Genomic DNA, 12,396 nt, shown 5'->3' with positions numbered 1-12,396 from the left:
ACTTGTTGCTAGACGGGTACACAAGATAACTTCGAAGCTAAATATCCATCAAGTAAAATAAGCCTTGAGAGATTTTCCACAGCATTGATACTCAAAACTGTTGGCTCCACTAAAGAGAGCATATGATGTTCGTTGCGAATGATCCATCTATGACAACTTTGATTTCAAACGAAAATGATATTAGGAGCAGAGAAAAGTGATAATAACAGATTCACAAGTGTTATATTTTACGGTTAAAGACTTCTTTGAAATAAATAGGCTCAAGTAGATGCACAATCAGTGGATGAATGAAGATTCCACCATAATCTTGTAAGAGTTACTACTTCAAAACCAAGTAACTAGGTAGTGCTGAGCTTTAGGACACAACTAGAAGGGGAACTACCAATTAGTTGGAGACTACAAGTCCAGAACACTTAAAGATGGTACATTACCACTTTCACCAATGATGATTTAGCAGTCCTTAATCCATGTATAAAGTACCAATTGCTGATTTCATTTTCATGTAACAATATACTTTCCCCTTGAAATGAGAGAGGACCATAGGAACGCAAGTCTAGTCTGCAAACTTAATTTACTGAGTCCACAATATTTGTTGAGCATTCAAACTAGTCGGTCTACTCCACAAAGGCACAACAGAAAAATCTACTCAAAAGTTCCAAGCATCTGATCAACAAATCTTACAGATTCCCAATATTACCTAACCCCAAGTCTGATTAACATGGTAAATCATCTTACTACCTCATTTATTACCCTTTTAAACCAAACGACCTGTATCAAACAGCAGAATTCAATTGCTCGTTCCTCCAGAAAAGGATCTACATTGTCCCTCCAACCCGTCTATGAGAGTGTAGCTTAGTCTATCATTCCCTGAGACACTCACAAGAGAATGAAACATTAGCAAAAGTAGGACCTGCTTACTGTTCTGCCTCTTCTTGGCCCCGAGGAGCCACGATGAGAATGCATTAAAAAGAAAATGACAAGGAGATTAATAATTCTCTCAGTGACCCAACTTTTCAGCTTAAATGAAATTCGAATCTGTAGTGAAAGAAAGCAAGGTAAAATTAGGGAAGATAAATTGTTTCTAATGTAAGTCACTTCCCACTCTATCTATTTCAATTATCACCCGAGATTCAAAATTACTCTGTCCTTAGAACTTCCATTACAGAAGAGGCACTAAACCGTTTGCACATCTTTTCAGTTTAATAGCTTTGAAAAAAACAAGGTGCCCCTCTCCCAAATAATCCTTTCAATCTTTCCTCTTTTGAATAAAGTCCCAAGCACAGTTTTCTTAATCAGCAACAACTCAATTTCTCCCCATATAACGTGAAGACATACACCAAGAAGGATAAAAGCTGCATAGCTTCACCACAACTTGGGTATCCTTTACTAAGAACGCTGAAGCTCTTAAAAAACAAAACAAGAAGACAGGGAATCTGCATATCCATGCCAAACATTATTCAAAACTTGATAAGATAAGTTCAATTAAGAACATTACAACTACCAATTACCTAATCATGTCAATGAAGTTCCACCATGACAGATAGACGAAAGAAAAGTGAAAAACTTACCCAAATCCAACAACCAATCATGACCTTCTGCATACTTCAGATTATGTTATTGAACAAGAAATAGCAACCTTCCATTGCATGATAAAAACTGAAATGTTGTACTTGCAACCAATCTACTGCTAACCAGCATTAAAGGTATATCTTTTACACCTTAATATACTGTAAACTATATGCCCCTTGATAAGCACCCATTACTACAAGAAAATCAACAAATAACAATCCAAGCACAATGGTAACTGGTAACAACAACCAAACATATTCACGAAATGGCGGACAGAAATGATGAAACCATTTTCAATTTCAAATTTCAATTCATACAAAGCTACAAGTCTTGTAGCATTACAAACAAAAATTAGGAAAAATGACACCAAAGAAAGGAAGGAAACACCAAAATCAATTTCAGGAAAATGTATGAGGACAATAATAACAACATACAAGGCGTCCAATCCTCATTAATTTAATTTCAATAAACAAAAAAGATACTGGTACAACAATAGAAACATTCAGTTTCCAGCATGATTATCATGCAATTACTTCAGACCTTGACCAATACAAATTGCAATTCAAACACCAATAAAAATTATCATTTGCCAATTCCCGACTCCTCCACGTTCCCTAAGGCACTGCTGAGAGCTGAGCCTCAAGCAAGAAACCCCGGCAAAGCCCATCTCCATTTCCAGGGACACCATCAATCCACCGCCACTCAGTCTTTTCACAGCCATTCTCCTCAAAACACTCCCAAACCACCAATTTTCCAACCCTTTTAGCAGAAAAACAGACCCGATTTCCCCCTCCAAACACCTTAAACTTACTCGAATCCTGAAAAAGCCTATACATTTCTGATGGCATTCGCCCAGCCTCGTCCCACTCTAGACTCTCCAAATCCAACCTCAGGATCAAAATTGTCGAACACGCGCTATGCAGCGAGTAAGAACTCTTCAATCCACCAATCATGAGAACCTTATTCTTCCCTCCCACTAACAATCTAGGCCGCTTTATTATATCAAACACATCGCCCCACTCGTGCTTCTCGAGCCGAGTCCATTTCTGGACCAACTGATCCCCTCTGTTAATCACCATAGACTTAAACAACTTCCACTGAGATCGCCATGGCGATCCCACATCACAAAGGGCAAGTATAAAATTCTCAATCAAAACAGGGCTTCGCGGCTTGGAAGGTAGATTAGACGAATACTTGAGCCAAGAATTGGCAGTCGAGTATAAAGTAGCTAGCTCGGTAAGAACCAGAACTTGGCTGGGGCCAGCTCCGATTAGAACGGAGCCGTGGCGCGACCAAGCCGAGCCCAGCTGAGGTAAGGCCTTGAATTGCCTCGTCAAAGGGTTGCAAACAATCAGCATTTTATTACTGATCGGGCCGGGATTGGGGGAAGAACTAGAGGACGAAGCCCAGAGATAGAGCAGGCCACGAGAGGAGGTGATGGGGAGGAGGGAGGGAAAGGGAAGGAAGTTGAGGGGAAATCTGAACCATCTGTCAGACAAAGGGTCGAACACGTGGAGAGCAGGATGGGAAGACAGGTGGGAATGCGAGTGGGATCGGTGGGAAGGGCGGAGGGCAATTAGGGAAAGCACATGGGATTGGGAACTGGAAATCAAGTGCAAGAATGATGGAGAAGAAAGAGCGGTATACAGGGACTTACAAACTGCTCTGCAGATGATCATCTGGCGGAGTGGCAGGGAAGAAAAGATCTGGTGGAGGGTGTCTTGAGGCAACCGATTGAGTGGGGAAGATTCCATCCTCTTTTGGGTTTCTTCTCTGGGTTTTCTTGGGGGTTTTTTGGGGGGGCGAGGAGATGATGGGATTTTGGAGTCTGGTGGAGGTGGTGGTGGAGGGCGGCTGTGGTGGTGGTGGTGGGACGGGAATTGGGTAGTTGGCTGGTTTGATGGGGGAATTTTGCTTGGGGGAAATGGAAATTGGTTTAAGGCTTTTAAGGTGGCAAAAGTGGACGGTGGAGTGGAGTTGGAGGTTTTTGTTTGATGTGGGTGCAGGAAATGGGAGTATTTGTTTGACTCTCTCAAGACATGTTTTGCCAACTGCTAGAGGAGAGGAAGGGAATTTATGCTTAGTTTGGGAGATGAGATTTCAGCAGAAAAGAAAAGAAGGGAAGACAAACGTAGGTGTTTTCCACATTTGAGTGTTTTAGTGAAATAGAAAGGAAGAGAATCCAGCTAATTTGGGAGGAGGAAGAGACCCACTGCAATTAACAAAATTTTTCATCCCAAAACGGGCAGAAAAGAAAAGGAAAGCTACGAAAAGGCTGACAAAAATTTTTTGAATTGTCCGTTCTATTCTTGAAAAACTATTGAATGAAAAATTTATTGACCAATGTGTTCAAAATCATTTCTTTCCTTTTATAAATTTTCAAACAACATTAAAATCTTTTCTCTTCTTTTTTTATCCTTTCTTTTTTCTCATAACTTCTCTTCTTTTCTTTCTATCCTCAACTCACAAACAAGCTATTAGGTTCTTCAACCTTGTTTGGGAGGGAAAGTATCAATAGTAGGGCAATTTTTGGTACAACTATCAAATTTATGTTTGTATGGTGAAATATCATTTTTTGTATTTCTCATTGCATGGAAATTTAGGCTATTCACTTTTTTTTTTTTTTTGTGTTTACTATAAGGATATATTGCAAATTCAGTGTCCCTCTCATTTGAGTAGACAAAAATTCCACTCATGCAGGTCAAGTTTGAGTATTTAACCTATCTTTTTGCTACAGTCCTTTGTAACTCATATTTTCACTAAATTTCATATATCCGTGTATGTCTATATTTTTCTTGTCTTTTCAATTTTTTTTTTGTTGCAACTTAAAATTTTATCATGTACCATAGAAAAAGAAAAAAAGATAAAGGTTTGAACTTGAATCATCAAATAAAGGAAAATAGGCCTTAAACTTTAGGAAGGAAATAGAATGAGTTGTGAGCAATTGTTTTTTGTTAAGAATGCTATCATGAAACAAAATCCTTAATATTCATGCGGCAAAATTTCGCTCCTTTTTCCTCTTTTCTTAAGCCAACCAACTCCTAAAATGCAGATTTCTTTTGTCTTCATTTTTCTTGCAAGCGCTCCATCCAAACTAGGCCTTAATTTTATAATACTCTATTAGTTAGTGGGAATGAAATTAGTAAGGCGGCCCCATATGCCAAATGGCTGCTTCTTGTACAATGAATACTCTTCTCGTTTAGTTTGCCCTGGAATTGGTGATTGGATTTTTCCAATGGGTTGCATATGGGCCTTTGTGGCATACGAATGGATCAGGTCATGGTGGACTTGGCCGGTCTCTTTAACTTATTCGATTTCGGAGAATTCTATTTTTTTTCCTGTAAAACAAAAGTCAGTATTATTAATAAACTATTCCCTTCTGTCTTTGTCTTGTTTTCGGATTTTCCAAGATGAATCGCCCGAAGTTTAAATCAAGGAAACTAATCTCCAGTTTTGGTTGATAGAAAGGTAGAAAAGAAGAATTTCTTGTGAAACCCGAACTCTAGGCTTTAGGTATATATCGAAGTGCCACATGTACTTGCATCTAAACATTAATTGTCTTCTTTTGATTTTTTGCAATCAGGACGTTTTGAACTATATTTTTTTTTAAGTGCGAGGTTTTGAATCCAAAATTTTTTTTAATAATTTCTTCTATTTTACCATCGAATCCAGCCCTTCTTCCAATATTATCAATTCTTATTGGGTAAACCCCCAAAAAAAATTACAATTTCAATTCTAGGATCATATCTTACACAAAAAGGCAGGAGTTTTTTTTTTTTTAATATTCAATGGAGACTTTAAACCATATAAGAAAGCATATGAAGGCTTGAGAATTGTCTATAAAGTAGTGTGTCCTAGCCCAAACTTTTAGTAGATACGGGGTCTTCTATTATTTATTTGGGTAATTAATTTGAGAAATTTAAAGCCATAACATGTGCTTACATGTTTTTGTCTTTGAAATCGAAGAATATATTTGCACCAACAATTCGATCGATAGATGTGCATCTTCTTTTTTTTCGCCCCTTTTGGTCCTAAAAACGTAGGATTCCTTTATGTTTGTGATAACATTTTATGCAGATCATTCAACTTAATTAACTAAAACTTCTGCTTGAATGAAAGTGGAACGGAAAGAGACTCAACATCAAATGATCGACAAGTTAAAAGGGTTTTCAAAAGTGAATTCAATCCTTGTCAAAAATCATATTGTATGAACTTCCTAATTAATTTGCACTTGCATTAGGTTAATTGAAACTCATTTGTGTTGTCTTTCTTATTCTAATCCTTCTTTCAAGTGTTGTGCATGTCATTAACCTCTCTGTCTCACTTTGTTGAAATCCTTTCAAGAAATAAATTTTCTCAAGCATTTAGGGTTTAGGGTACTATCTAGTGTCTACCATTATGAATATATGCAATATACTAGAACCCATAGTGTTCATCATCATACAATCCAGAAGAAAAAAACCGTTTCTTCAATGGATACTCTACTTGGGAACAAACATCCCACGGAGGGATATCCAACATTCAAACCAATGAGTGCCAAACATCATCAAATCAAGCTAATTGGGAGTGGATCCCTGAAGAATCATCCTCAAACTGGATATCTGCGGAATCTACTTCAGAGTGGGTACCCAATGAAACAGTCTCAAATCAATTCCAAGCAATTGATGAGACTTCAACAATAAATTGGATTCAGGAAACTGAAGAGGAAGAAAATCCATTCCTAATTCCTGGAGATCCAACTCAATCTTTTCAAATCAAACTCAGGGATGATGCCTTCTCACACACGCATATATATATATATATATATATATATATGTATACGTACATAATAATTCACCATATGGCCATATTTATTTATTTTTTTTTAACTTCAGTAGATTTTAAGTATTTTATTTTTTTGTAACAATCCATTCCATCTATTTATTTTCACCCTTATTCACCTTTTCTTTTTCACTTCCTTAACTATCTCAACTTTCAGTCAATTTATTAATTTTTTACTTTATATACGTTTGTACTTTGTATTAATCATGCTTTATGAAACCTTTTTATTAAAAAAAAACTATTTTATCAATCTACTCATTAATTTTCCATTTTTTAATTCTCTTAGATCACATTTAATTTTCTATTCTTAGTATTTGGTTTGATAATATATTATTATTACTAAAATTTGGACAAATTTCATTCTTTCTATAATTCAATACATTTATGAAAGTTTCAATGGATCTATTAATTCATAGTTTTGACACATATTTTAAACATTGTTTAGTTCCTCCTCCAAAAGATTGGTTTAGTTCCTCCAAAAGATTTGTTAAATTAGGTATTTTTCACGTTTTGCAAAGTGGGAGGTCTCTCAAGTGGCCAAGTAGACAAAGTTAATGTTCACGTTCCTTAGTGATTTGCGTTCTCTTTTTTTAAACAATTAATTTCAATCCTTTTTACTTATCATATCTCACACACACACATATTAAAAGTTTTTTGGTCAATTTTTAGTGTTTCCAATGGTTAGAAGAGAGCTCTTAGAGTTTTTCTCGTCGTCAGGTTTAAGATTCAAATCTTGTGCATAGTAGGTAGGGATGGAAGGGTAAAAAAAAATTTTATTTTATTTTTTTGTTAACAAGAATCACTTCTTCTTTTTTGCCAACTTCTTTTCCTTAATTTAAATGTTGTGTTTAACATTTAATTTGGGCAGATATTAAGTGATTTATTTTTGTTCATAATTCAAATTTTAAGTGTTTTATTTTTATTAACAATAATCAATCCTGTCTTTTTTTTCATGTGCTTCTTTTTGTTAATTTCTGTACTTATTATGTTTAATATTTAACTTCGCTAGTTTTTAAGTATTTTAATTTGGGTGATAATTCAAATTTTTAGTGTTTATTTTTTTCAACAAGAATCAATGCCTGTTCTTTTCCCTTAATTTCTATATTTACTTTGTTTAATATTTAATTTGGGCAGGTTTTTGAGTGCTTTGTTTTTGTTCATAGTTCAACTTTTAAGTGTTTTTATTTCTGGATAGATTCACAATCATATGACAATTTTCCAAATCATGAACACATAACTATTCATTAACTAATGTGACAAATTCAATAATTTAACTTTGACTTTCATTCATAAGGATCCATTTCTTTTTTCCTCTGAAACAAAGTTTCACTTAGAGATGTATACGAACCGAGTAACTTGAGAGCATGTTTGATTGTCCCAACGAGCCGAGTGCAAGCAGAGTATTATATGTTCGATAGTTCGTCGAGTCTTATTAAACATTAATGTATATATTAAATAATTATCTTATATTATATGACTTAAATTGCATAAGTGTTCAGAACTTATTGAGAAATTTCATTTCTTCTCTTCTGTAGTACAACTAGTTTCATGGGCATTAGATTCAATTTTATCCCTTCAAAAATCTAAAGGAATACAAAAATTTCTAAAAAGACCTAAATCCTAGCTTAACGATCGAACTCAATCGAGTCGAGTACGAACTCTTTCACAATCTCATCATGTTAAGTTCAAATTGTTATTATTTTGCTTGATCGATCTCGAGCACAGCTTTAATTCAGTTGAACTCATTTCGGGTCTATTGCACCCCTAGTTTCACATCAATATGTTCGTATTTATGTCCAGGCCACAACTTGTATTTTCCTCCTATTTATTTTCGTGCCCCACACTTTATATATATATTGCTCCTGCCTCCTTCACCCTCTTACGTGTTAGGCTCCCGTGTCTCCTCCCTGCCGGTATCTGCGGTTGGAAGCGACTACACTTGCTAAGAAAGAACGATCCGGTGGGCACAAACGGGGAATAAATTAGGACACGTCAAGATTCAAGAATCTATCAAAGGTTGGGTCCACGTGAATAGTTGCTTTTCCACGTAGGACCGTCACCCACACCTTCTGATTTCTGATATGGTGCGAGATTCTCCAACCGTCTGACGTGTTAACGCCTTAACGCGTAAAGGCGGAAACGCCAAATTTCACTTGGTACCCTTAATGTTTGGGAGAACCGTTTTAAATGTTTCTCACATGTCACTAAATTTTGTTATTTAAAATCTATAAAATTTGATCTCAACCTAGATTTTCAATCACCTTTTACTCTAAATCTATCATGTGACCCCGTATGATTATTTTTTTAGAGCAAAGATTTCATTTATAGTTAAATAAATGATCCGATCCATATTCAATTTTGTTTCTAAAAATACATAATCTGATCTGAGTGATTGTTATTTTTTTTCCTAAAAAAGTGATATCTGACCAAGTCCATATTCATTTTTGCCACTAAAAAAGTGAGATGTGACCTTTTTGTACATAAAAAATGATTATATGTGGATCACATGAAAATTTTAAGTTAAAAAGTAGTCAAAAACTTAGATTAGGACTGAATTTTGTTAATTTGAATTTGTAAGGGAGGTAAAGTTAATATTTTAAAAGTAAAACAGGAAAAAAATTTATTTAACAAAATGTGAGGGACGTTTTGAACAATTTTTTTCCCTAATGTTTTGACTTTCATCAGTTTGAACTTGAAACTTTTGTTCCTGAACTTTGTATATATAAGCAAACAAAAGTGCAAAATCACCTAAATGCTTTTAGCCAATAATAGTTGACAAAAATTATTTTGCTCCTTTGCAAAATAATGCATGCAATACTACGTCTCCACACTTAAAACTGGCAATTCCTCTCGAACTCATTTTGCTTTTGGTTGATTTTTTTAGAACTAAGCCCATGCCTGACTAGTATGTTGAAAGTATATATCATCAAAGTTCTGTATTTCGATATTGATTTTATTATCACCAAGCCCTTGCCTGAGCTAGCAAGTCAAAAGTATCTTTAAAGTACTCTTCCTGTTCTTTTTCTTTGTGTCTTACATAAATGTCATTTTATTGATATACCAGGAAGCTTACAGTTACACCAGCATCCTATTAACTATCATCAACCACAACCTAAAGCTATAGTTAACTAAAATTTGCAACAAATGTCCTTTGCAAAATTGCAGCTTAACTAAGCAACCTTGTCTCTCGAGTTCTGCGCATCGCGCCGAGTAGCATTATAGATAGACGATAGCCTCAGCAGCTTTGTTGTTAAAGATTCTGCAATTCCTTTCCTTCAATACATGGCACACAACTGGTGAACTCTCTCAATAAAGAAAGGGCATTAGAATTGTCTAACTTTGCATGAAGTGTTTTGTTCTAAAGATTGATATGTGAAATTATATGATTGCCGACATGATCCCGCTGCAAAATTGGATATGGATACACTTCATTGCACATGATTAAAAGAAAAAGATCCTTAGTCAATTACATATGGTACCAACACCAATAATTTTGATGTGGGTACAGCCAGATAATCAGCACATGCATCATGTACAAAACCACGTCAAGAATGTAGCAACATTTTGGGTCCATCAGAATCATCCCTTATCCACCAACCCTAAGGGTCTTCAGTCTTCACCCTTGAAATCTGATATGAATCCTGGTTAAAGCTACTTCTTGAAGGTTCCTGATATGGTATGGTGAGAGATTCATTGATGCGCATTAACATGTATTAATTAATGATAATGAGTAATCTCCCTTGGCACCCTCAACATTTTGACCTTGACATTTGAAACTATTGTTTTTGAAACTTTGTGTATTAAATTAACAGTGAGATTTTTCATCATAAAGTATAGGAAACAACAAAAGTTTTCTTAAACGGTCTGTCCGTTAAGATATATTTTAAGTGTTATATATTTAAAAATATAAGATTAATTAGAAAAAGTAAATAAATACAAGAGAGAGTAGGTAAGATTAAATAGGGAAAGTATATAAATACAAGAGAGGATAATAATTATTGGTATGTGTATATATATATATATATATATATGATAGGTTAGGTGAATGTTAGGTATGTTAACGGGTGTTCTAAAGAGAACCCGTTAGAAAAACCCTTTCTTAAAATACAATTTTGGCAAAGCATTGGAAAAGATTTTTTTGTTATTGAGCCCTATTTTTTAACTAGTATGAGAATCCAAATGGCAATAGATTCTGAGAACTTTGAACGCTAATTCACTACCAACCAAAAGTTTCTTACTCCAAAATCATCAAGATCGGTTCTCCAACTACACTTACTGAAATTCCTGCTTTGCCAAGCTCATCCTACACTACTTGTATCTCATGAACAATAAGCAGAAAATAAATACAAAGAAGAGGGTATACTTGTACTAAAAGAAAACAGAACAATCTCTATTTCAGAGACCCGGTTGTGCTTATTTAAATGGATTGCAAACGATAAGTTAAAAGCATTCTTGGATGTTTGTCATAGAAAGACGTATTGACCAACTGGGGTTGGGCCAAGTGGTAAGCAGCTTGGTTCCGCTTAAGCAGGTCTCGGGTTCGAAACCTGGCGTATGCAGCTATCCTTGTTGGGAGACTCACCCACCACAGCCAGGTGTGCGACCCGGGTCGACCAACGGATTAGTCAGGGCAAAGCCCTGGATACCGTGGCAGGCAACCAAAAAAAAAAAAAAATAGAAAGACGTATTGTTGCATAACTTATAGAAATCGAGATCCCCATGTCTATAGATTTTTTTTTGGCCGCAACGGTAACATTTTTATAATCTAATTTATCATATTTTACAGAAAGAAGGAGTTCAATGAAACTGTGCAAGGGACTAGTAGATGTACAAATCCGACTATACCAAAGGAGTACTCTGACCTATAGTTCAAACAGAGATTTAATCTTTTTTTTTTGTGGCTATTGAGCCAAAACACGGTGGTTATATAGATTTTTTCTTAGGGAATTGAATTTCGGTGGAGTTTCATGTCACCCTTCATATGTTAACAATCAGCCATAAACATGCCTAGACCTTTGAAACTGTCCTTGTGGCTATCATGGCAAGGCCTAAGAGAAGCCTGTTGACATTGGATATTAGAGGTTAAAAGAAAAGAAATATTATGAATAATTCATATTTTTTTAAATTGCATATTAGTCCTTGAGAAGAAGGCAAACATTATTACAATGACCGCGTCACTTGATTAATCCAACGTTTGAAAATTGTTATAGACTTTGTAATAACTTTCTCAAGTGAAATACATGAAAGGAAAACTTTTTATCTAGTGATCATCCACCTAATTAAGACTACTTAATTTGTAGGAATTTTTGCATATGCGGAAAGTGATCATTGGTGAAGTTTGTGATCGAGTAAAAAGGAAAAACATGCAAATGGTTCTTTTTGAATGACATTAACCCTTTAAAATTTTATGAATGTGAAGGTAGCAAGTTCTATTGGATTTATTAAATTGATAAAGAAACCTACTCATTTTGTAAAACATTCAAGCCTAAACTTTATCTGTAAATATGATATTATCACTGTGAATGTATGGACTGATTAATTGTGCAATTGTTTTAAGGAAAAAAGATTGATTGTGACACACAAATTTCAATTAATAATTAAATGTATTATGTTTTTATACATTACAATCTTATACTATATACTAACAATATATATACTATTATGGTTGGATATATGACACATATGCAAAATTTGAGTTTCAAATTTAAATTCAGATTATGTGTTATATATCCAATGATAAAGTCAGTATATGGAAAATTAATCCATATTTTTATACATTGCAATAATATATATATATGTTAATCCGTGTGTTAGTAGTTATATTTATTCTGTAAGTACGTCCATTTTATGTTGCCATTGAAACTAACAATTGTACAAACCATAAACCATGAAGAACACCCCGATGAATCTGCAATTCACCAAATCACAAAAAAAAAAAAAAACAAAAAACTACTCCTCCTCCCATTATTAGGGAAGAGAATTATAGAAATGTAGCACAGACAAAAT

The 12,396-nt window shown here is 34.8% G+C and overlaps 1 protein-coding gene across 1 annotated transcript; it reads right to left on the bottom strand.

Moving 5' to 3' along the window:
- Positions 1 to 1,992: 1,992 nt before the first annotated feature.
- On the bottom strand, positions 1,993 to 3,666 carry LOC113749260 (SKP1-interacting partner 15). The gene has a single exon (XM_027292949.1). The coding sequence runs from the start codon at positions 3,321 to 3,323 to the stop codon at positions 2,184 to 2,186; it is 1,140 nt and encodes a 379-aa protein (XP_027148750.1). The 5' UTR covers positions 3,324 to 3,666; the 3' UTR covers positions 1,993 to 2,183.
- Positions 3,667 to 12,396: the final 8,730 nt, after the last annotated feature.

The sequence above is a fragment of the Coffea eugenioides genome, chromosome 10, assembly GCF_003713205.1.
Source record: "Coffea eugenioides isolate CCC68of chromosome 10, Ceug_1.0, whole genome shotgun sequence".
In the NCBI taxonomy this organism is placed as follows: domain Eukaryota; kingdom Viridiplantae; phylum Streptophyta; class Magnoliopsida; order Gentianales; family Rubiaceae; genus Coffea; species Coffea eugenioides.
The sequence above is the reverse complement of the archived record's forward strand: the minus strand, read 5'-3'. Positions and strand labels throughout refer to the sequence as shown.